Source organism: Vulpes vulpes, chromosome 10, assembly GCF_048418805.1.
Source record: "Vulpes vulpes isolate BD-2025 chromosome 10, VulVul3, whole genome shotgun sequence".
NCBI lineage: Eukaryota > Metazoa > Chordata > Mammalia > Carnivora > Canidae > Vulpes > Vulpes vulpes.
In genome coordinates, this window is record NC_132789.1 from 60,002,223 (window position 1) to 60,028,550 (window position 26,328).

The 26,328-nt window shown below is 34.4% G+C and overlaps 1 protein-coding gene across 9 annotated transcripts in view; it reads right to left on the minus strand.

Moving 5' to 3' along the window:
• Positions 1 to 9,215: 9,215 nt before the first annotated feature.
• PPP1R12A (protein phosphatase 1 regulatory subunit 12A) overlaps positions 9,216 to 26,328 on the minus strand; it is a 136,768-nt gene continuing 119,655 nt past the window's right edge. For 2 of the 9 annotated variants that reach the window (XM_072724449.1, XM_072724447.1), the window contains 7 exons: positions 24,569 to 24,585; positions 23,212 to 23,347; positions 21,190 to 21,294; positions 16,331 to 16,378; positions 13,841 to 13,891; positions 12,782 to 12,951; positions 9,216 to 11,391 (listed from right to left, as the gene is read on the minus strand). In XM_072724449.1, the coding sequence (XP_072580550.1) occupies positions 12,817 to 12,951; positions 13,841 to 13,891; positions 16,331 to 16,378; positions 21,190 to 21,294; positions 23,212 to 23,347; positions 24,569 to 24,585 (492 nt within the window). In that variant the 3' untranslated portion in view covers positions 9,216 to 11,391; positions 12,782 to 12,816. Of the gene's footprint in view, positions 11,392 to 12,781; positions 12,952 to 13,840; positions 13,892 to 14,611; positions 14,643 to 16,330; positions 16,379 to 16,754; positions 19,681 to 21,189; positions 21,295 to 23,211; positions 23,348 to 24,568; positions 24,586 to 26,328 lie in introns of those variants that run through there. The other 7 variants (XR_011994885.1, XR_011994883.1, XM_025992161.2 and 4 more) reach the window with 6 other exon arrangements.

Sequence of the window (26,328 nt, forward strand, 5' to 3'; positions counted from 1 at the left end):
GATGGAATTAATGATAATAATCAATGGACTTTATGATAGGGATATTGTCTTTAAATATCCAATTAGGGAGGATCCCTGGGTGGCGCAGCGGTTTGGCGCCTGCCTTTGGCCCAGGGCGCAATCCTGGAGACCCGGGATCGAATCCCACGTCGGGCTCCCGGTGCAAGGAGCCTGCTTCTCCCTCTGCCTCTCTCTCTCTCTCTCTCTCTCTCTCTCTCTCTGTGACTATCATAAATAAAAAAAATAATAATAATATTAAAAAATAAATAAATAAATAAATAAATAAATAAATAAATAAATAAATATCTAATTAGGCCCAAAACAATTTCAAGGATTCCTAACACTTTTTTCTAAAAGATTTTATTTATTATTTATTCATGAGAGACAGAGAGGGAGAGAGAGAGAAAGAGAGAGAGAGGCAGAGACACAGGCAGAGGGAGAAGCAGGCTCCATGCACGGAGCCTGATGCGGGACTCGATTCCGGGTCTTCAGGATCACACCTTGGGCCCAAGGCGGCGCTAAACCGCTGAGCCACCCAGGCTGCCCACCTAATACATTAAAAAAAAAAACTCTTTAGTAAGTTTTGAATTCATCTTTGTACATGGAGGTGTAAGCCAGTGGTTCAACTTCATTCCTTTGCATATTGGCTGTTCAGTTTTCCCACATTATTTTATTGAAGAGACTATTCTTTCTGTATTGTATATTTTTGTATCCTTTTTCATAAATTAATTGACCATATATGTATGTATGGGCTTATTTGTGGGGTTTCTACTCTGCTCTTTTGACCTATGTGTCTGGTTTTATGCCTGTGCTGTACTGTTTTACTATAGCTTTGTAATATGGTTTGAAATCGGAGCATGTGATATCTCCAGCTTGTTTTTCTTTCTCAACACTGCTTTGGATAATGGAACCATAAAAGACCCCAAGTAGCCCTCTATTTGGGGGGCTCAACTTTCTAGTGAAGGCCCAAAGGTTGGGGTGCCTGCTGTGGGGCATGAACCCCCAGGTCTCAGCAAGGAGCTCAGGCTTTGTGCTATCTGTCCTGATTTTGGGTCGCTGCTTTGGGAGTGGGCTTTTTGGTGAGACCATGTCTTTGCCTCCCACTAGCCTCAACGTGGCCCTTTTATCTTTTGTTATGGAGGAGCTGCTCAGGCTAGTTTTCAGAGGGAATTGTTCCATATGCAGCTATAGATTTGCTACATCTGTGGGAGGAAGTGAGTTCAGGACCTTCCCCCATCATCATCTCGGACTGCCCTTTCCAATTTGACTCTTCTTACAGTTTCCATAACTGTTGAATTTCCTTGTCTATTCATATTCCCTATCTTTTCCACTTTAGGCCTAACATATTAATCATAATTATCTTAGATTCCCTATCTGATAATTTCATCCATGCCATATCTAAATCTGGTTCTGCTGATTGTTTTGTCTCTTGATGATGGGTTTTAAAGGTTTTGCTTTGTATTTTGTACTTGATTGCTTACCCCATATAATGTATAGAACAGTAGATACTAAGGCAAATAGTATCTATTATTGGAAGTGACCCCCCTTCTTTTGCTAGGCCTGTAGAGGGTTGAGTCAATACAGCTGGAATTGAGCTAGGTTTGTCTTTTGTTGCTGCTATGTCTACTTTCCATGTCCCATGTTTTAAATTCTACTGGATTTTTCTTGTGGTTAGGGTGGGAGTTGGTTTCCCAGAGACTTTTTCTCAATGTTCTGCTTCTCCCTTAAGTCTTCTCTTTGAGTTTGTTCTTCAGAGCGGGGGGTGGGGGTGGGGTCTTCTCCATGCACTTGTCCCTTCCCCAACAGACTTGTGTTGCTTGTTACTTGTTATTTGGTGCTTGACAGGAGGGTGTGGAGGGTGGAGAGAGGCCAGAGGAACTGTCTTTCTGGTTCAGCCTCAGCCTCAGACTGTATTTCTGGTTCCAGGGGTCTCAGGGGTGGATGATCCTGGACCTCACTTTGAGGTAGGAGATCTTTATTAGACTGGGGCTTACTTGTAACTTTATAAGCACTGAGTAACAAACTCATTTTATAGTATAACCCTATCTGTCCCCAAACAATAATTTATTGTTGGGTTCCTTTTGAAGACTAAAGGAGATGCTTTCTTCATTTGAGATGGATATGCTCCACTTCAGATTAATTCATCTGCTTATGACCCTTCTCAATCCAGTTTCAAAAGTAAAATGTTTCCTGGAATTTTTCAGATTGAGGGAATAAAACCGGCAGCATGGTCTGGATACAGCTAGATTTCTTACTCCCTAGTGATCATTCTTTTCACTCTCCACTAATAAAGTCTTTTGAGAACTTTTTTTTAAACATTTAATCCAGGGGATCCCTGGGTGGCTCAGAGGTTTAGCGCCTGCCTTCAGCACAGGGCGTGATCCTGGAGACCTGGGATCAAGTCCCACATCGGGCTCCCTGCATGGAGCCTGCTTCTCCCTCTGCCTGTGTCTCTCACGAATAAATAAATAAAACCTTTAAAAAAAATAATCCAATTTCAGTCCAGATTATCTGGATCTAAAAACTTTAGACCAACAATTCTCAAATTTTATCTTGCACCATCTCTTGGAGGGCTTGTTAAAGACCTTTGGGCCTCATCTTCTGGTTCTGATTCATCAGGTCTGGGGTGGGACCCAAGGATTTGCATGTCTAATAAATTCCCAGTTGGTCCCAGGATAACAATTTAAACTCTGATGGAGATTTATACATCTGTATCTATCTGAATTTAATCCCAAGAAGTTTAGCTCTATTAAGTAGCAGCCCTATAAAGCTAGCCACTTAGGCCATCCAGGAAAAAGGGATGCATGTTCAGATGTTGTTGAGTCCCTGTAGCATGCTGTGCAGTGTTTATGATGCACTTTATGTAATGCAGGTAGCTTGGGCTTTACAGGTAAGAAGGTAGTTAGGTTGGCTTTCCTGATTTAAGCTTGCAAGAGAGCTAGATTTTTAAGACATTTGCCTCCGCACACCTGGAGTTTTAGACTTTTAAATCTACCAAGTGGAGAAAAAGGAATTGGTTACCCTTTTCCTGACCAAATGTATGGGACTGTTGTCAAGTTGCTTGTCTCATATGAAGAAAAAATCCTTTTCTGTTTTGATTTTTTTTCGGCAAACTGTATCTGGTTTGTTTGCATGTGTCCTTTTCCTTAGCTTGGGTATATGTGTTCTGATTGGACACATGATCTTTTAAACTATCACTGGTGTTACTCAAGGTTTGTTATCTCTGTGATCTCCCTTTAAGTATTAATATAGTATATCCACATTTTGGTTTCTCACAAGAGACTTTCCTTTTGTATTCTCTATTTCCATTTAGGAGATGGACAAATGATACTGTAATGCCATACATCTCAAAATACAGTCCCTCAACCAGCAGTATCAGCATCACCGTTTAATTTGGTAGAAATGCAGATTCACTGGTCCCACTCAAAACCCTGAATACGGAATTAGAAATTGGAGGGGGTTCAAATTGTGGCTGAACAAGCTCACCAGGTGACTCATCTTTGAGAACCTCTGTTGTAGAAGAATGATTAAGCTAACCATTCCTAGGGCAAGAAAGATGGTTGAAATCACACACTGGGATTAAAATAATGTGATCCTTCTTGGAGCTACAGCTTAGCAATTATAGAAGCACATCTTACATTCTAGGTTTTGTTCTTTGAAAGCAGAAATGAGAAATGACCATTTGAACAGAAATACTACCAAACCCCTCTCTCCCCACAAATGAGGACAATGCACTAGGTGTACAGACCAATGGTAAAACCGATGAGAAAACTTTTGAGAACTGACCTAAAATATTCATTTTGCTCAAAGAACTGATGTGCTTCTTTTATATAGTATTGATGTTTATAATAATCCATTTTTCCATTTCTAACTTGGTTGTCAGGAGTCTCAGCAAATGTTTTACATTTATTTTTCCCCTTAGGAGACCTAAGTATAAGTTTTCTAGTATTCTTTTTTTTTTTTTTTAAGGATTTTATTTATTTATTTATTTATGAGAGAGAGAGAGAGAGAGAGAGAGAGAGAGAGAGAGAGAGAGAGAGAGGCAGAGACATAGGAAGAGGGAAAAGCAGGCTCCATGCAGGGAGCCCGACGTGGGACTCGATCCCAGGCCTCCAGGATCAGGCCCTGGGCTGAAGGTGGCCCTAAACCGCTGAGCCACCCTGGCTGCCCTAATTATTCTTAATTCAAAATTTATAATCCAATATTTTAAAATAAAAAATAGTATTTGTGGCTTTTATTATAAAGAGCTACAAATTATTGTTGGCAAAAGGGCATAGATAAACTAGTTAAGGTTGTTGAAGAAGCAAGTCTATCATTCAGGGGCAAGGCTAGTGAAGTCTGTGGCCCATACATGTCTAAATGAAGTCCCTAATCTAGCTCTTGGTTGACTCTCTGATCTCTCCTACTCTTCTTGCTCACAGGGCTGGAAATTAGCCTGTTTGTCAGACACTTGAGAACATTGGCATCTCAAGGTCTTTGCTTTCCTTGGTCCCTCAGAAAATGCTCTTTTCCCAGATATCTGTGGTATTTTCCCCTTCTCCTTCTTCCAGTTTTTGCTCAAATGTCATTATTTTTTTTAAAATATTTTATTTTTAAAAGTAATCTCTATACCCACCATGGGGCTGGTACTTACAACCCTGAGATCAAGGGTCACATATTCCACTGAGTGAGCCAACCAGGTGCCCCTCATGTTACCTTCTCAGTGAGGCCTTTTCTAACCAGCTCTCCGTGAAATCTCTTACCTTACTCTGTTTTTTCCATAGAACCTAGCTTCTACCATAAGTGTATCTGCCTGTTTTCAACCTTTCCACTGTCTGAGTGTAGCTTCTACAGGGCAACGATTTTATACTGTTGCCCGCTTTGCTTCTGAGCGTGTACCCACCACACAGGGCTCTATCTGGCATGTGAGTGCTAACACGAGCTTGTTGAACGACTGAAACAAAGTCTGCAGGAATCAGAATGTTTATATTCAGTAGCTTAAAAAACTTAAAAAATCTAGAAGCCGGCTGAAATTTCTTCTTCCACGTAGTGTATGTATCACAATTTAATTATTTGGGTTTACTCTTTCCTTTTTAAAAACATTCAGCCAACACCTACTATACGCAAGGCACTGGGTTAAATGCTGAGAACAAAAATCAAAGAGACCCTTTCAAGGAGCTCATAGTAGAGTAAAATAAAAGAAACAGCCTAATTTTTTTTTCTCTAAACCACAAAACCAAGATATGTGTAGGATGTGGTACACATAAAATAGTGAAATTTAGCTTGCCTTCCCTCTGGTTACAGTAAAGTAAGTACCAGACAGAGGTATGGTCCAGCATAGAGTGAGACACAGGACTGTAAATCTCAGACTAAAGAATAGATAAGGTAATAAAGGTTTTATGCAGAACATTGTTATGTAACAAAATCAGATCTAAAGGCTGATAAACCGAGATGATCTCAGGATATTTTATGAGAAGCACCATGTACACTTTAAAAGCATCCAAAATTAGTGATGATCCTGACATTCCAACAACTATAAATCTTAACAAGAAATATTGAGTAGCACTTATTATCAGCATTAAATCTTTTACTAGCCCATACTTACCACCTGCCTCTTCTATGGCAAATAAATTTTATATCATATTTGTAAATTCTCTGCCACTTTCCCCATCTCTCCTTCTCTGGTACCAGCGACTGGGGTCCATAAATGGGTTAGATTCACACCACTAGAGTCAGTGTCCCTGGGATCTGTTGGCACAGGTATGGCATGGTTATAGAGGTGTACCTTTTCCTTCTTTGCAATGGTTGAAGAAGCCCTCTGAAATCCACCTTTTATGTATCTTTCTCCCTTTACCGATCCTAGAGCAAAAAATTAGGTGTACTTTTAGGTAACTTAGGTGTAACTTTTAGGTGTAACTTATGGTAACTGGGCAAGTCATTCCAAAATTTTGTTTTAATATATTCTAAGAAGAAACTATTAAATTTTAAAATTACTAAAAGCTTCTTTGGGTCATGATCTCAGGGTCATGAGATGGAGTCCCACTTGGGGCTCTGTGCTCAGCAGGGGGTCTGCTTGCTTTTTCTCTCTTCTTTTCCCTCTGCACTCCCCCGCCCCCATCCTTCTCTAAAATAAATGGATATATCTTTAAAAAAAATGCTACAAGCTTCTCTGGAAATAAACAATTTTAGCAAAAATAAATTACATTCCAAAGTATATTAGTACTTTTAGAAAGTCACAAATTAACTTCTTCAAAATAATAATAATTGTGACTTTGAGCATCTACCCACTAAACTCTAGGACGTATTCAAGGCATTTTGTAGAAATGTCATTTACCTGAAGAAACCGAGTCTAAATGGTCAAGTAATTTGATCAGTATCATACGACCATAAAGTGGTAAAGCTGAGATTTACATCTAGATCTAATTGAATCTAAAGCTCTTCTTCATAGTGTTTAAAAGCATAAAATAAGTAACAAATGAGAAAATATTGCTGTAATGCCACTGTCTTAGGCCTATTTTAACTTCTGAGTACTTTCTTTTGGGCTGAGATCATTATCTAGGAGTTAATGTAAATATAATTTTTATGTTCTATACTGACATTCCACAAGTTTTCACTGGGTAGAAAAACTTGCTGCTAAAACCATGGCACTATCAATATTGCCTGTCTTACTTGGGAATAAAAAAGTGGGATTGAAACTCTGATAACCAATTAAAAATGTCTATTTTTTTAAAATATTTTATTTATTAATTCATGACAGACACAAAGAGAGAGACACACACACACAGGCAGAGGGAGAAGCAGGCTCCATGCAGAGAGCCTGACGTGGGACTTGATCCTGGGTCTCCAGGATCACGCCCTAGGCTGAAGGCAGGCACGCTAAACCGTTGAGCCACCAGGGCTGCTCAAAAATGTCTATTTTTTTTTTTTTTTAAGAATGCAGAAGCCCTTTTGCATGTGGGTAGTGAAAATATTTTTAAGAACTTTATGATGATGTACCAGATAGTGAGAATTTGCATCAGGGAATCAACTAGCTGCTTGAGCATTAAAGCATTCATCTAAAAAGAAAATCACATTGTAGGGCAAAATGGTTTAGTATTAAGTTCTGAGGAGAGAAGGAGAAATTTAGTGAGTGTGGGGGTGGGGATGTAGAATTAAAGAATGCAAAAAAATCAAGAAATGCTATCCTTATTTTAAGCTGAGGCATATAAAATAGGCTCATAGATAATTTATCCAACTTCATCCAAATAAACCATCAAACTAACTGATATAGTAGAAAAAGCCCTGGATTAAGGGATGGGAAAAACAATGACAACCACAACCAAGTTTGGGTAAGAGCTCCACTGTGTATTAGGCTTGCAATGTAAAATCAGTTAATAATCTATACATCTCAGGTTTCTCACCTTTAAGTTGGAGATGGGACTTTATTTACCCAGTCTGTTGTACAGATCAAATGAAATATCCTACTGAAATGGATTTGTATCAAATCAGATCTGTAAGAAAAGCGGAGGGTGAGGAAGGGGAGAGAAGGTAAATTTCTTCCTTTTTCGACTACCAGTCTCCCAGTCATAAAAGCACAAGGTACAGGCCCTACTAGCTGTATATTATTCAGGACAAAATCTACCAATATTGATAATTTCTTTAACATTTCCCCCTTCTTTTTCATTAGCCTTTTAAAATGAAAACCTAGTTGATTTTTGTAACATATATTTATTGGAATTCAAGTAGTGACAAGTTGTGACAGCCTGGCTCAAAAAAGCTTAAACTTTAAAACACTTGTAATAAAATTTCAAGTTATAGTCATAATTTATGTTACCTTATTATAAGAACCTTAAACTTCTGACTCTAATAGAGCTATTAAAGTTATTCTTTGTAATCTAATCATTTTGTAGTCAAGGTACAGAAATATGACACTGTGTCACTTACCTCCAACAAAGAGCAATCTGTTGTTTAGATAGCACTTAACCCCAGAGAGCTTTTCCAAAATGGAAAGTCAAGAAATGAATTTAGTTAGAGGTATGTAATAAAATAGGAAAAAAAAAAATAGGAAAAACAGTTTCATTCTGTACCCAATCCTTTTTGGGTCGTACATTACACCTGTTGTATATGCATACTCACTCACAAAGATTGCACACATATGGTATACAACATGGACATCACAGAAAAGATGGCCAGTCAGCCTTCATCTTTGCAGCCAAGGGTTTTCATTAGTGGGTAGTTAATAATTGTTATTGGGGTCTGCTCTGTATTCTGCTTATAATTACAAAGTAAAGGACAAACTACAGGTTTACTATGTCCTATGGGAAATACATAGTCCTAGTCTGGAGAGAATTTGGCCTCCTGGATTATTTTCTTACAACAGACTCAGTGAGTCATGACTGCTTCATTTCAGACTGGCCAGGAAAGACTAAGTGATAATAAACCTTTAATCAGAAGAATAAGATAGCCTAATGGATTGATGAATATCTACTTTTTATATGAATACTCTTCAACACGATTCTATTGCTGCTTTTCATTTGGCTTTCAAGTACTGACATGTGAAATTCTTTTATGGAGGACAAATAGCAGTAATATCTTTCAATCCATGAGCATGCATAGGGTAAAGTACTGGAAATAGAACAGAATTCTATCCTTACTGTATTTAGTTAAACATAGGCTTACTACAAGTCCTCAACCAAAGTTCCAAACTGCAAAGTGCCTCCTATGATAGTTATATTCAGTTACATATGTGTAAGTAGATCGGGGATTGGACTTTGGACAAACCTAGGTCGAAGAATGATCTAGTATCTTATATCTCAATGTAGTATTATCTTTATATGTATTCCCAAACCCATGTTTGCAGCTAAGAAAAAGCACAGGTTTAATTTAGAAACCACAAAATGTTTATGTAAATGAAATCTTGTGCTACAAAGCGACTATCTTAAGACTCACTGTTATTATTTTTTTTACCCACTTATTATCATAAAAAAACTAGTTCTCAGATTCTGCATACAGACAGCTTTATGTAAAATATATAAACATTTGTCCAAATTGGTACACAGATTGCATAAATATGGCAATTAAGATTGCATTTACAGATGTGCATGTACAATGTTGTGCAAATTATCACAATATTACAATTTCAAAAATTACTCAAATTGGAATCCAAGTAGAGCAGTTAGTGAAAAAATACCCATGCAGAATTTAAATATCTCAGAACAAAATTTAAATGTCTTCAGTAAAAGGTCACACATTTAAAATAGTTTTATTCATTTTATTTGTATATGTCAAAATACATTTTTATTTCCAAAATAGTGGGTTTTGCAACTAGTTTCATGCAGAAACAAGGTCTGCTCAATACTACCAATAAAATCAATATAGCACAGTAGCTGTTCAGTTTTAGATACAAAGAATAAATAACCTAAATACAAAACACTAAAATATTAGAAACATGTATTTAATCATTCTTCACAGGCATCCAAACTTCACAAATATAATCCTTAGCATGCCTAACTGTTGTGCAACCAGTATATGTTGCAGTCACTCAAACGGATCAATTATCTGTATATTTTACGTCCACATAAGACCCTGGAAATTCTCTCTATTCAGACCCACCATTCATACAGTTACCAAAAATAAAATTCCCATAACTATCCTTGTACCTTTAAAAATCAAGAATCCTGAGCTTGGTAGTAAGAGCATAACCTTATATCTTCATAAAACCAATCAAGAGAGAGAGGACTTAAAATCCTGCTTACCAAAACACCCTTTCCCAGCCCCAAAGTAATCTAAAATAGGCAGTAGAACACAATGACCTTTTAAAATGAAGGGGTACAAATTCACATTTAATATAGTATACAATACAATCAATAATACAATTAGCTACTATAAGCTTTACAATGTACAATTTATTCAAATGGCTGAACTGTTCAGTGGTTAAGGAGACAGTTATGTGCCAGAAAGATGTAATATTTTTTGCATGGTTTGATGAAAATATAAAAGCTATTTGTCCAAATAAAAGCCATCTTCACTATGTAGTTGGTTTTGCTTTTTTTTTTTTTTTCTTTAAAAAGGCCACTGAAATGTATAAAATGGTCTGAACATGATGGTGGTATCAAAGTCAATGCCTCTTCACATGGCAATAACAGTGCATTTAACATTAACTCACGGGTTAAGTCTGCAAATGATTTCATAGCATTACTTTGGCTAGCACAACAGTTTTAGACAGCACTCAGATAAATATCGGTATGTGAAATGTGAAGCAATTATCTTATGCAAATTTAATTGTGGTTGAATACTATCAAATGAAAACTGGAAATAAAAGTAAAAAGCACTTTACAGTAGAAAACTTTTGTAAAGATAGGGCTCCATTATAATGTGTTACTTTTAAAGTCTTTTTATCACATTGTTAGCAAATTTTGTTTTTAACAACTATTTTGGAGTAGCCTACTTTGCATTAACAGATGTTTGAAATAAGGAAATAGTCAAGCATGCCATGTGGTGGTCTAAAAATCAAAACAATACACTTATTTATATATACAGCATCACTCAGTACCTGCTAAAATGAATGTGAAGATTACAGAATCTAACATCTTATACTACAATAATAAAAAACAAACAAAAACAAAAAAGTGACCAATGAAGGAAGAAAAAAGGACTTAAAAGAATCTAATCTCAATTGACTTTAAAGCATTCATATAAGAAATAAATGCATATTGCACAAACAGTGAAAGCAAATGTTCCACCAAGCAATTCAGTTCCAGGTGGAAGACAACACAGCATGAGCCTAATACAGGACAATGTTATCAGAAGAACAAGTGTGTTCCTTTCTGTAAATGAGAAAGTTGTGAGAACATAAAAGAGTCTGCCACATGAAGAGTTAGAAGGAAAAAAATACAAACCCAAACTTAGATGTAAAGCAAAAAAATTAAATATCGAAAAACTGGAAACTGTGGCACATCAGAAACTGTTGAATAACTGTCTTCTGTGAGAGCTGAAAGTTTTTGTCGACACAAAAGTATTTATGTACAACTAAGGCTTACTGGTTAAATATCTGAGGCATATCTGGCCTTGAACACTTTCCTTATATGCTGGAGCTGTAAACAAGTTTTCTCAGTCATTAAAAAAAAAAAAATCTTCTCAGCAGCTGCATTAACATGAAACAATGGTCTTGATACAAGAAAAAAAAAAAAAAACAGAAAATTAAACAAAACAAAATTCCTAGATAAGAGGGCATTTGGCAGGATATCCGAAAATGACAGTCTCCAAGGATTCCTCCCAGGCTTCCAGTGACTGTCAGTTATGGTCCACTGGGTTGCTAATATGTGCAATTCTGTTATTTGCTGCTTTTTATTTGGAAAGTTTGCTTATAACTCTAATCAAGGCCCCATTTTCATCCTTTAGCCTCTGGTTGTCTGCTTTTAGGTCTGGTAACATCTGTGAGGGGAAAAAGAAAAGTTTTATTTCAATTAGAAGATACAATGTTACTCTTAGTAAATTTTGTTTTCATCACAAGACACATAACAAGCTCTGTCAGTTATATAAATTTCTAGTGGCTAAAACATATATGAAAGAAGAAAAAACTTGATTTGTGAAGCTAATTAGTTTAATAAATGATGGAATTAAAAGTTTATTCTTCCAAAGTTATCAATTGGAATGTACTAAATCACTTGCTATTATGACTCACAAGCACACCATATTAGAGCAGCCAAAAAAATGAAGCCTGTTTTTGTTAGGATAGGCTCTCAAAGGGAGTTCCTCTTAGACTTCCTGTCGGCACCTAAACTGAGGTCTTTTACTTTATTTACATCGGACCTCAAACCATCGTACTTACTATTATTCCACAAGAAAACCAGCCTATTTGGCAAAGTTTTAATTTGTTCTAAGTTACTAAAATCCTTTAAAGGATTCACCTGTAGTCCCAAGTTTAAGCGTGTAGTACAATGTCTGATCCAAGAAAGGTGCTCATTACAGTAATTACTACTATTATAATAGTATAAAGTATAAGCCAAAGTAGTCAGTTTGTATTTATGAAAATATCTAAGCGTTGAAAAAAAACCACCAGTATTTGGAGCAAACAGAAAAACAGAAGGAGGGGGTGGAAATGTTATCAGTAAACTGGATTTTCCACTAAGAACAAATTAAATTATATGTGCTCTGCCAGATTTGCTAGGAAGCGGAACAGCTTATATTTTGGACATTAAAACCTACTTTCCAAAGATTCCAAAATCTTTCTTTAGCTATCAAAATGTATTAGGTGAAAAATCAGATAAAAGTAGAACTTCTACTTGGCAAAATTACCTTAAGCAAAATCTTTATGAAGAGTTTATGTGGAACCAATCAATTCTTGTGTTCACAATGTATGGATATAAAATACAGTAATCTCAAGTTTTTATATTAGGATACCTCTGTAATAAAGAACTAAGTGAATATTAACTACAGTGGTTCTGATAGAAAATGACATTATTTTGAAAAACTGATAAAGCATGCTTAATCTTCAGTTTCAACATATTAATTAAATATAAAATGTTATACTGCTTATGCTCCATTTTCCTTCTAGTAAAGAATTTAAGTCATATTTTAATCTCTAAAGTATCTGTAGAGCCAAGAATGTGCACAAGCTTTGCAAAGTGCAGACAAATCTTTAAATCCCTAAATCATCTCCTAAATTTATTGTAGTTTATCAGTCAGAATATACAATTAGTGACACTTTCTAACATTCTGAGAAGCCATGCATAATTAACAGTTATATGATAAGCTTCAGACACAATGGCATTAATTTGTAAAAGTGAGCTTAAGACACGCTTACTAATACAAAAACACCTGCCTGGCTCTACCAAGAAGAAATGATGAAACTATAAATTATAGGTTCACAGACTGCAGTTGCCTACAGAACCCTGAGCGCTTGGCTACCACTCTTGTCAAGGCCCTATTCTCAGTCAGCAGTCGCTCATTTAACTCTCTCAGAGTTTGAATTTGCTTTATTTGGTGCAGGTTCTGCAGGAATTGAAACATAAAGAAATAGAAAATAAAAAAATAAGAAAATGGAAAAGAGTACAATAAAAACACAAAGAATCACAGATAATGAATACAAGAAGAAAAAAATTAAGAGTCTTGACTATAAGGATATTCCATGAGATTTACAAAAGTAAACAGTGCAGTCCTAAAATTCCATATCAAACAAAATACATACACAAAATCCAAAGAATTTGTCTCCAAAGCCATTCAATAATAATGTTCTAATAAGGAACCAATTCCAGTAATATAATAATTAAATCCTGAAATTCTAATTCTATGGGCACACCTTCCTATGTACCAGATCATTAATTCATAATGTGATAAAGATATTTTATGCAAGATAATATGATAAAAGGTAATCAATTAACTATGCTATTTTTCCCCCCCAGCAAAGAGTGTCCCTTCCAACATTCAAAACAAATAGTTACTTCTACAGGTAATTTAGAGTTAAACAAAACATAGCTCTGCTAGTCCACTACTCTAATGTCCTTTATTTTCAAAAGAAAACATTTTTGTATTGAAACCCCCTCCACCATTTATTTACTCTCTAGGAAACAGAGTATGTGAAATGCAAAGAATAATAAATCCCAAATCTTATAGTTATTATGTCTAATTTCTTTCATACCTGAACATCAAAAGACCCATAAAAACTATCAATTAACAAAATGATCTGAATTATAAATGTTTTCCTAACTCACATAAAACTTGGATTTAGGAAGAGAAGCACAAAATATAGATAATCCACAAATTACATAATCAGGATTGAGAACAATTAATGTAAACAATTAATGTAAACCTATAATAGTACTGAAAAACTTGAGTTCATAAACAGCACTATTTCTCGTAACTAGTAGCATGGTTTACTTACTTTGAGTTCTTCTTCCATTTCAGATATTCTTCTTTCTAGAGCTCTTCGTTCCTAGATCAATTTAAGGTACTGATATTAATCACATAATTATTATATTCTTAATTTTCTTCTAAATTGTGAAATAGTGACACTTTAGAGTCAAAAATCAAATCAGGAGCGTGTGGAAAAAGATGTGATGCCAGTGATGTGTGAAGAGCTTTCCAAATTTTGAGAGAAATAAATACAAAGATTATTATTTTTATTAATTTCTATAAGCTCTTTCTTTAAAGCTCTGACTTTCTGGTAGCTTGGTACATAACATGTTGATACTATTTTTTTAGTTCAATTAAACTTAGGAATAGAATAAATCAATATTCAAGACTGAGGATTATATAGAAAAGAAAAAGAACCACACATAGATGCAATTATTCTACAGTGAAAGAAGCAGAAATGCAGGAAGCAAACATGCCTAAAATATGTGTACTTTAAAATTTCAAAAGGATCTAAGACCTCCACCTACAATGTATACTAGCCATTATTTATCCAACTGACTTTTACAATTTTGTATTTAGGTTGACATTGTGTGCAGCATTAACGCAGTGAATCTAATAAGGAAGAAGCAACTGCAGCACTTATTTTAAAGTACCTCCTTCAAAAGAGTGACAGGCAAAGGCAACATACACTACTGCAGTGTCTGGTTTTATTCTCCCTTAAATAATAAGCATTCTAGGGTGTTATGCAAAAAGCAAGCAGCGGTAATTAATGTGCTGTAAAACTTTGGTTAGGTCATACCGCCCAGAAGATACTGACTCTTGCCGGTCACCTTTCAGATACAAACCATTTAAATTTAATCACTATGAATCTCCAAGACATTCTTTCCCAGATTAATAATTGATGTTGATATTTAGTAAAGCACTATATTTACTGTAAATGTTAATGTTTTTAGATTATGTGATGTAAAAAGTAGATGGAATCCTATGCACAGACGTTTAAGTATCATGTTACTCTGTTGATAGCTTGTTTAAACACGATTATATACACAAAACCATTATTTTCTATGAACAGAACTTTCTCCTAGTTAATAATACAGCCATGACTAATTCATAAAAATCACTGTATTTCCCCAAACACTGGGATATATAATGTTATAAGTGATCTTCATAACTTGGTGAAATCTCATAAATAGCATATTTTCCTTCAGCCTCATCATCAATTTTATTAGATACCTTTAAGATTTTAACTACTTTCTGGTAAAGCAAGACAAGAACACTATACCAAGCTGTCATGTCACCAAATCAGCAACTATAAAGTTGCATGGGATTTCTTCTGTTTGACAAACTTTTTAACATAAAAAAATATGGTTAAGAGAAAATACATGTAAAGTGCTTAGCCCAGTGCCTGACTGGTACATTAGAGTGCTGAATAAATGTTACCAGTTATTATTAAAACTATGATTACTAATGACTTTAAATTGAAAGTGAATTAGCTACTTTGTAATTTATCTGCATTTGACAGGCAGACAAAGGAGGTCAGGTGACAATGTCAGAGTATGAAGATGTGTATCGTGTGCACAAGCCTAGAAGAAAGGACAGACATCATTTCTCTCTCTCTCTTTTTTTTTTTTTGGTCAAAAAGGTAAATTCGCTATTTTTATAATGGAATGGAAGAAAATGTTTTATCAACTGCTCCTGATTATTTATTCTTTGACTTAGCTACCCAGGATGTACTTTCTTCTCTGGCTGAAGCCTTGTAGGTGTAGCCACTGCTCACTTAGACTAAGAGACACTCCTTTCTTTAAAGTTTGATCATTTATACATTCTCAAATGCTCACTAAACTTGTAGAGTTATTCCTATGGCCACTGGCAGACCTCTGAGCAATAACAATAATAAAGAAACACAAGTGAATATATCATAGGTAAAAAATTACAGAAAGATATAAAAGAGCAAAAGGCTTTTCTAGTAATCATTTTTTTTGTTTAAAATATCTTATTTAAAAAAAATATCATATTTAAGTTAAATATTCAAATTCAAAATTAAACAAAGTATCATTAGTTTTAAAAAGATTTTGAGAACTTGATATCCTTAGAATCTTTACAAACTTTAAGAATGTATTTAAATTTTCCAAAGAGTTAAACTAAATGAATGTATGATCAAAATATTTTAAGTATACCACCACAGAAAACCAAAGAGAGATAAATGGCATTTCAAAAATATCAGATTCACTATTCACAATGTGTACATTTCAGAATCAAGGCAAGATTTTTTTTTAATCTGTTAAAAGAATAACATGGTAAATTTAAGTCTTACTAGCTAGACAGGTAATTTCATGCCTAGAGAGATCCTACAGAACTGTATAAAGAAGCTAAGCCAGAAAACATTCATAATTAATATTAATCTACACTAACAAAAACTACCAACCATAAAAACAATACTAAAGGACAATAAAAAGATCTTTTATTGCTTAAGTAAATTAAAGGGGGAAAATGATTATTCAATAAAATGGACACTTACCCTTTTTTCCATTTCTAATAGTGACCTATCAGCAAACCTTTCTTGTCTCTGTAACAAAGTAACAAATATAAAAAGGGATGTAAGTGCAATAAAGGTGGAAGGAGGAGAAGGAGGACCACAGTATCTCCTCTAGTGGTCTTCAAATAAATAACAATATTCACAGAGTACATATAAAGTATTCACAGGTATAAATAAAGAAAAAACAATTTTGTATTGAAACAATAAAGAGTTAAAGAAATACTTAGAAATAGAATGGTTTCTACATTTCTCATGGCATACCCGTCACTTTTCCTCAGGTCTTTACACAATATAGTGGGGCTAAGGATGGATAAGGACTGTTCTGTGGAACAAAACCAAAAATATCCTAGAGTTTCATCTCCAAAGCTCAAGATCTCTCTTTTCTTTTCTTTTCCTTTCCTTTTCTTTTTTTTTTTTTAAAAATTTTATTTATTTATTCATGAGAGATACAGAAGGAGAGAGAGGCAGAGACACAGGCAGAGGGAGAAGCAGGCTCCATGCAGGGAGCCCGACGTGGGACTCGATCCTGGGTCTCCAGGATCATGCCCCGGGCTAAAGGTGGCGCTAAATCACTAAGCCACCGGGGCTGCCCAAGCTCTCTCTTTTCTTATACACCACTAGGAATGGAGGCTAATCTGAATGATCAGATTCTAGGACCTTGACTGAAAAGTAGTTCAGACTTGGATGCGAGTATCCAAGCAGCCAAACCAGTAAACTGGCCTAAATTTTGTTGTCTCTCACAGCTTCGTCTTGCTCACTCTCTGTCTAGGGTTTTCTTTTCCAATCATCCACACTCAAAAACTGGTAAGAAGGTTCACACCCCTTGTCACTTAAAAGAAATTCTAGCTATACAGCTTTTCTTCTGGCGAGCTTAGGGCTTTTCTTTTTCCTGCTTTCTGTAGTATGCTATCAACCCAAAGTTGACAAAATCCTGAGATTTGGGGGATGGAGAGGGCCCTTGGAGTTTTAAGCTACATGTTGCAGCCAATACCTGAGAGCTGTGCATGTGGATACTGAATAAAGACCCGGTTAGAAACAAGTGGCATCCTAGGGGTGCCTGAGTGGCTCCGTCTGGTGAGCATCTGCCTTCAGCTCAGGTCACGATCTCAGGCTACTGGAATCAAGCCCCTCATTGGGCTCCTTGCTCAGTGGTGAGTCTGTGGCTCATTCTGCTCTCCCCCCCCCAACACTTGCACACTCTCTCTCAAATAAATAAATAAAACCTGAAAAAAAAACCAACCCCAAAACAAAGAACAAGTGGTATCCTGGTTCTTACTTATATTGACTTCTGTACATATACCAAATCATCAAATGACTCATTTCCCAAAGTGACTTTGCTGAATAATCAATTTTAACAATTTACCAAAATCGTTTTTGACTTTAACAAGAATGCTCTTTTATTAACCACAAAATATACTTAAAAATATATTTCATCAATTAAGTGTTCCTTTTTTCTTTTTAAAGATTTTATTTTTAACTAATCTCTATACTCAACGTGAGGCTCAAACTTACACCCTAAGATCAAGAGTCACATTCCCTATTGACTGAACCAGTCAGGTGCCCCTAAACATCTTCTTTATCTAATTTTTTCTTCTGTCAACTATTTCAGCATTCATAATTTAGTATCATCAAGGCCTGTCACCAAGTTACTTTTTGATCTTCTTTTCACAGTTTTTTGTGCGAATATGATATATAAAATTGAAAGATCTGTATCCTTCCTTTTTTTCTGTTGTTTAAATTTTTTTTTTTAAGATTTAATTTATTTATTCATGAGAGACACAGAGAGAGAGGCAAAGACATAGGCAGAGGGAGAAGCAGGCTTCCTGCAGGGAGCCTGATGCAGGACTTGATCCCAGGACCCTTGGGATCATGACCTGAGCCAAAGGCAGAAGCTCAACTACTGAGCCACCTAGGTGTCCCATTGAGCCATCCAGGTGACCCACTGTTGTTTTAAATGGTTTTATGCTTTTGTGCTTACTCTTCCTGGAAAAATAAAAGTCAATGTATTTTAATTACTTATCAGATTCAAAATTTCAAATATGATGAGACTTTTCAGCTACTTCTGATTTCTTTTTGATGTTTTAAAATTTAAATTTTGCATTTTAATTGCTAAAAATATAAAACAAAAGCTAATATGCTCTTTGAGGATCTGCAAATGAATCCTAAAAATGCTTTAAAGACTGAAAAATACAGGGGTGCTTGGCTGAATCCATCAGTAGAGAGTTACTCTTGATCTCAGAGTTGTGAGTTTGAGCTTCATGCTGGATATAGAGATTACTTTAAAAACAAAAAAGACTGAAAAATTTAAAAATGACATTCAAAAGCACCCAAAAGAAATCAGAAATAGCTGCAACAATGCCATTACATAATAAGTTGATAAAATTTTAGATGGAAAATTAGCACTTTTTGAGGATTTTTCTTCATATAGCAACATTTTAGCAATTTTATGATTCATCTGCTAATTTCTTAGATTAAAAAATCAACTTTAGTTAATATTCTGGTGAATATTCTAGTCAAAGCGGTTAAAATCATAATTAGTTAATCTAGTGAATGGCATTTGACAAAATATTATTCATCAAACTGGTTTCTGGTAAATCAGTCTATTTCCTCTGTTGGAGATTACAGGAAGGAGGGTGGCTGGACTAGGGCAGGATTCAAGAATTCTAGAGTCCCTCAGAAAAAACTCCATGCAACTGTCAAACTGCCACCACTATGTATACTCATGAATAATTATGGAAGTAATGCCCCAAAAGAAAATAAAAATCAGGTGGAATGATTCATAGTAGACTTAAATGCTCAGGATAAATACTCTAAAATTGAACAAAAAGTTTAATGTTTATCAGTTTTGCCTTTATATGTGCCTTTAAATTTTAAGGACATTTATGTAGTTTTCCCAACTAAGATATTAACTCAGAATATGTACCAATGTCTTATACTCTGAATTACCCTTCTCATTATTCACTGACTATGCTGGGCATGGTACTCAGAATGTCTGCTAAGGCAGTTAACAGTAACTTGTTTTTCTAGACACAATCCATAGGATCAGAAATTGGTACATGCCCAAAGGCAACTTGCTATAGGTTGTCCAGCGTCCTATGAAATGGTCACTAACAGGCTCATGAGCCATAAAAGGACTGTTTCATGCTGATAATAACTGGATAATTCTATCAGTTTCCCTCTCTTTTAGGCTTGAATGAGAGACATATAGGAAGAATTAAATGACAACAGGGGAAGCAAAAGAGCAGAAAAACAGAGAAGGTAATAATAAGCAGTAAAAACACAGATTAGCTGACTCACCGTAATGACAGGACACAGCAGTAGGAAGCAGTGGACTTTTTTTAAAAAAAGCAGTGGATATTTTTATTTAGAAAACACTTATGATCAAATCTCTAGAGCTAAAGCTATTTTCAGAAAACTAGCTGTGATATTTTTGTGTGAGAAGGCTCACGAAACTATTAATGCAACCCAAAGAATGATGACTTTCCAGTTTACCATGAACTCAGTGTACCCCAGCAAGTTGTAACTTGAATGACATTCCAAGGTTTTATGACACCTCACTATGAAACGTATTCTTGTTCTGACTTCTTTGTGTATCTTTATAGTAAACTCTCATCAACTGATGGAATCTGCAGAACCTTTTTAACCTCATAAGGTTAGCTTAACTCCTGGAATTTTGGCAAAGCCTCCACTGTGCGTAAACAACTGCTTCACAATGTAATAGTGGTTAACAACAACAAAAAGGGACCTGGTAACAAGTTAAGTTCAACACAGAGAATTAACTTAAAAAATTATAAAGAAAAGATGAATGTAAAAGAATGACCAAAGAAAAGTATACAAGTTTCATTTACAGAACCAGAGATGTCATTTCTAGAGCACTGATATTAACTGGATTTCAAAAGCTAAACTGCAGAAATATACAAAGTCTCAGTTTAAAATTAAACAAGTTTGTTTTCTTAAAAATTACAGGACACTTAGAGCCTTTTAAAAAAAGGCCAATTAGCCAATACATAGTACAACTTTAGTTTCAGATGCAGTGTTCAATAATTTATCAGTTGCATATAATACCCAGTGCTTGTCACATCACGAGCCCCCCTTAATGCCCATTATTTTTTAACACATGAACAATATTCTGCAAAATCTCTAAGATGTAGTACAGTATTTCCCATGAAATACTTGGGTCAAAAAATGTCTTTTCTTTGAAGGGAGACAGGTGGAGAATGGAGGAAGGAATGTGCCTATTACTATCCCTTCACAATTAGTATTCCACGGAAAAAGCTTGGGAAACAAGCTAGATCCTACATAGCCTAGATCATAAGTATATAGCTGTGAATTTTGTTTGGCTATCCCAATTTTGTCTAAAATGGTCTTCTACAGGCTGTTAAAGAGAAGGTAAGTTAAAAGACTTAATGACAAACTATCTTCTTCTAGAATTAGTATATCAAATTAATTCTGGGAACAAATAAAATATTTATAATGAATAAAAATGATTATATAAATTTTTAATGGCTTTAAGAAGATTCTGTATAGATGCTATTAATGCCTTGCTACATTTGGTATGCTGGAAATAAGCATTTAATCCCTTTATGTATCAAAACATTGGTATTTTCCCCTTAAAAATACTTCACCTTTCCATTCTAATACTTCCACCATATTTTTAATTTATTCTAGAAAGAAGTAAATGAAGTTATCAGTAAATTGTATTGATTCCTTATTTTAATAAGCTATATCAGTAATCAAATTTCTGTTTTGAAGAAACATCTGAAAGTATTTCAATATAATATTTTAGATAGAATAAATCATAACCATTATCTTCAGGGTAACAGAGAGAAAAAGGTACAAACCTGGGTGGCCTTTTCCAATTGTAATTTAAGATCGGTCAGTTCCATATTTGTATCATGTAGCTGTGCTTTCAGCTTTTCATTTTCAGCTAAAATTTGTTCATAAAGCTATAAAAATTAAGGGATAACAACAAATTACTTTTCTTTTCTCTTAATATTTTAAGATTTCCCACTGATTACTTTGCAATATTAAAACCGAAAGATTAATTTACATATGAGCCATTAAAGGATCCATAAAAAATATTTTAATGTTTTACAGTTGCAAGGAAAAAATTTTTGGTTTTGCAAGTATTTGTCTCATGTAAACTCTTTGACAAATTAGTTACAGTATTTAAAATTTAAGACTTCACTTAAAAATTTTCTATTTTCACTAAAAAAAAAAAAAATTCATATGATAAAGAGGGACTACATATCTGCAGAGCAACTATAGCTGGGGCTGAGGAGTCATTAATTTTCATTTGGGGCCTGTGAACTTTTCTGCCTATTATTCTCTCCTGAATTCCTGGCACTGACATGGATCTTCAGTAGTATTTATCATTATAATTGTATTACTTTTACTAAAATTTAAAGGAAAGTGAAGTATTTCTTGATACTTTCATTAATACTTGAACCTACTACTTCTTTCCCTCTCATCTCTACTATTATCAATACAGATGGTTAAAATAATCTCTCATCTAGACTATCCTTCTAGTATTAGAATTATTTTCCTGACCTCCCTCTAATTTGTCCTATACATAGCATCAAGAATTAATTTTTTAAAATGATAATCTCAATTTCATATGCTAACCATTCCATTAACCCTGACATTAGAAACCCTTGAATAGCTTCCCAGTGTTCTCAGTATAAAGGTATCCTTAAAATAGCCTGTAAAGCACTATATGATCTGATCCTGGCCAGTACATCTAACTGCAACCTCACACTACCGTCCTTTCTGCTCTACTAGCCATACTGAGAATCAATTACTTCAATGCATCCTGTGTCCTTCTACCACCAGGTCTATGTCTTTATATTTCATTCCATGCAGAAAATTTTTTTCTCCCATTTTGCCAATTCACTAATCATCCTTCTACGATTGGTTTCTGAAGCTTCACTTCTTTAGGAAATCTATCTTTAGGCCCTGTCACTTTCCTTTGTTACACACTTTTATGAAATGGATTCCTTACTTTAGGATAATTGTTCCAATTTTTAAATCATACATTTATTAATATGACTGTCTGATATTGTTGGTCTCTCCCACTACATGAAAGATGTCCATAAGAGCAAGGACAGTATCTTCAGCTCTACTGCTCATACGTAGAAGCTCACTATTTAGGACAGTTCAGTGTTCTTTACTGAATGAATGACAATCTTATGCAAAAGGTAAACTGACCCCTCACTTTCCTTCTTTTGCAGACCTGGCTTATAAGAAAGTAATTTAAATAGCTGCCAACTACCTGGGGAAGGGGAACATGTACAAATATCACAAGCCTTCTTTTTTCCCAGAAAACTTCATCAGGTTTATTCTAAGCTCATAATATTAAGAATTATGTTAGAATCCTAGACTGTTGAGTTTCCAGGACTTACTTCTTAAATACTTCCAGCCTTAAGACATAATAGCATTTATGTTACCATAGGTTTTTTTAGTTACCTAGGAAAAACTTGATTCTCCTAGGAAAAGCTCTGTTCTTTGTTTGCTGCCTCTTACTGACAAACAGGTAAAGAAAAGTGTGTGTGCATGCTTGTGTGAGTGTACACACACACAAACACCCCCGAACCCCCACGCCCATGCCTCGTTTCAGCTCAATTACAGTGTCCCAGTATCCAAGCACTGGCCAGAGACACTTAAGTGTGAAATAAAGTCTCTTCCCTTTAAAAAACAAACAGCTCTTTATATTACCCCTATCATTTAGTGCCCCAAACTGAAAATCAAAGTAAGTTATTTCAAGATACTGATTTCATTATGAGTTTCCAGGAATAATATCCAAACATAAATATATTAACACACAAAAACATTTCTAATTAAATATAGTTAAATAATCCAAGTACCTTTTTAAAGTCAGTTGAGTCATCCTTTTCTAGCCTGCTACTGTAAGGTTTTCTTTCTTCTAAGTAACTGTATGATCCTGAACGACCCAGCAAAGAATCATACCGATCACCAGCTGATGTGGAACTGGTTTCGTATCTTTAAAAGATGAGTTAAAGTCAAAATCTTTATTACAGACTTTTACAGCTCACCTTAACATGCATCCTAGCATATTTTAACTTGACATTCCAAAATAGTACATAACATTCTCTTTCATCTATTATCATTCGTATTTGTGATATACAATGGAAAGTTATTTATAATATTATTAATTTCTATCATTTGAGAAAGAAATTCAATATATCTGTATCTAAAAAGTCAAAACTGGTTTTACATCATGATAAATTATTTCAACAATTTTAAGCCATACACCTTCTCTACATTTTAAAATCTCTGAAATCAGAACATGACTTTTAACTGGTGGTGCATTATAGTTTAACTGTTAGCACTTTTCTTTTAAGTGGCATGTAATTATTTAAAAATTAGTAACATTTTAGGGACGTCTGGCTGGCTCAGTGGTTGAGCGTCTGCCTTTGGCTCAAGATGTGATCCCATGTCCAGGGACTGAGTTCCGCGTCAGGCTCCTTGCAAGGAGCCTACTTCTCCCTCTATGTCTCTGCCCCTCTATGTCTCTCAGGAATAAATAAAATCTTTAAAAAAAAAAAAAAAAGTAACATTTTAAATTTGATAAACTTGTCTATCCAAAGTGATAGATTATAGGTCTGTCCTAAACAGAAAGAACGTAGCTCATCTGTACATGAGAATTTTCTTCTCTTGTTCTGAATTCAGGTTACTTTTTCCTGATAAATGCCTATACATTTCAACTCAACAGAATCATCAGTATATAAAAATTTGTTCCTGGTTTTACAAGGTTTTGGTTAACTAAAATGAGTGAGGGAAATGGAATGCAGATTAGACTAAAGGACACTGTGGAGGTTCTCCAAAATGAGTAATTTTGAGCTAAATGACAATTTTTAGCATCTTCATTGTTTTTCTTTTATCTAAAGCAAGGATCAGAGAGATTAGGAATACCCTATCAAATAAATTTCTGGTGGGTTTTATCAGCCCCTGCTGTTATTTAATGACATAGTTAAAATGAAGTAACTTAAAAAGTTATCACTGTTATACAGATTTAAGAAAATATTTTCTTTCTTAGTGACTTACTGTGACTAATGAACTAGACATAAAGGCTTTGACAAAGAAAGATGGTAAAAATTATTGGGTCATCTAAATATCTACAGATTTTTACTATTAATTTACAAAATCTATAAATATCTAAGCAACCACAAATAAAAATGTCAGTAAAAATGTAAAACATACCTAGGAATGGAATCCGTCTAGAAAGAGAAAAACAAACATAGGCATATTAAAATTTTATACTCTCATTAAAGTAACTTAACTGATGAAGTAAATTTAAAATTTATACTGTTTTCACACTATCAAATTAACTTATCTATTTACTATACATATATGTTTTAACTTTACTGTGACTGTTCCTAGAAAGAAGTTCTAGAACAGAGTCACTATGCATTTTTCATGCACAATGACCACCCATACAATTACACTTGGCAATTTATGGTCATCTTTTATGAATTCCTACAAATGCCACCAAACAATATTTTTAATTAGAAGAAAAAAAGGAGACTAAGACATATACCTATTACTTCTCCCTAATCAGCAGGAGAAAGCAATATGTTTGTTTACATTAAGAAATATAAAGTTTAGTATGTGACATCCCAAAGCAACGATTTTTCTCATTTTTTTTCTGTTTTTGAGGCAATAACTCAAGTGGGAAATGAGTACTTAAGGTGTTTATGTACAATAACATGCACATAATTTTGCTTAAAATTACTTTCTAGAAATCCAGCTACAAAGCTTTACAATTGGAGATAGGAAATTATGACTTAACTTTCTCAAGCAAGTGGTATACTTTATCAATGTTTCGTAACTCTTCTTATCTACATGGTGAAATGATTAATAGGGTAAAAGAATCTTAGTTGGAGACAAAGTAGTTTTTTTGGTGGTCATCTTTAGCTCTTTTCTTTGCTATTAAAAGTCTTGCTCAAACTATACTTTTCTGTAAGGCAACTATTCAGAAATGGTTTGTTAAATTTCTGAATTAGGTATTTGTATTTTCCCATTATACTTATCTTTGAATGCACTGTAAAATTATTGCATTCCTTTGGGATTGTTTCAAGTCTAATTAGGATTAAAAATGCTTTACTAAAGTTTATTCAAATTTCCTTGCAAAACCAATTTTAATTTTGCACTTGCTTCCTAATCTGTTTGATGTAATGCTTTAATTTCATTGATTTGTTCATTAGTTTTATGGCAATTAATAATTTTGAAGTTAAATTTCAACTTTTAAGAGATTCAAATTCACACACTGCTAAGAGAATAGACTTTGAAAGTTCTTATCACAAGGTAAAAAGTATGTTATCATGTGTGGGAATGGATGTTAACTAGAGTTATTGTGGTGATCATTTTGCAATATATACAAATAATGAATCACTATGTTGAACACTTGAAACTAATACAATATTGTATGTCAATTATATTTTAATTAAAAAATAACAGAACCAAAAACCTCCAAGAGATATTCAAATTCAAAAAAATATCTGTATGTGAAATAAAATGTGTACCTATCAAATGAAAACATTGCCATTCTCCTGATAGTTTGCATTCTGGTTCACTGATTTAAATTTAAGAAAAAATAAAAACTCCAAGCAGTCACAGAAATCACTCAAATTCCATTTCTTTAAAAATCATTTTGCTATCATTGGTTACATTTTACACTTTTGAGATTATAATAAAAAAACACATGACATAAAAGTTACCATCTGAACTATTTTTAGGAGTATAGCTCAAGAGTGTTAACTATATTCACATTGTTGTGTGATATATCTCTAGAACGTTTTCATCTTGCAAACAAACTTTATCCCCATTGAAAACTCCCCAAATTCTTCTATCCCCAGTCCCTGGAAACCACAATTCTACGTTCTAAGAGTTTGAATAGTTTGGATAACTCATGTAAGTGGAATCATACAGTATGTCTATTTTGTGACTGGCTTCTTTCATTT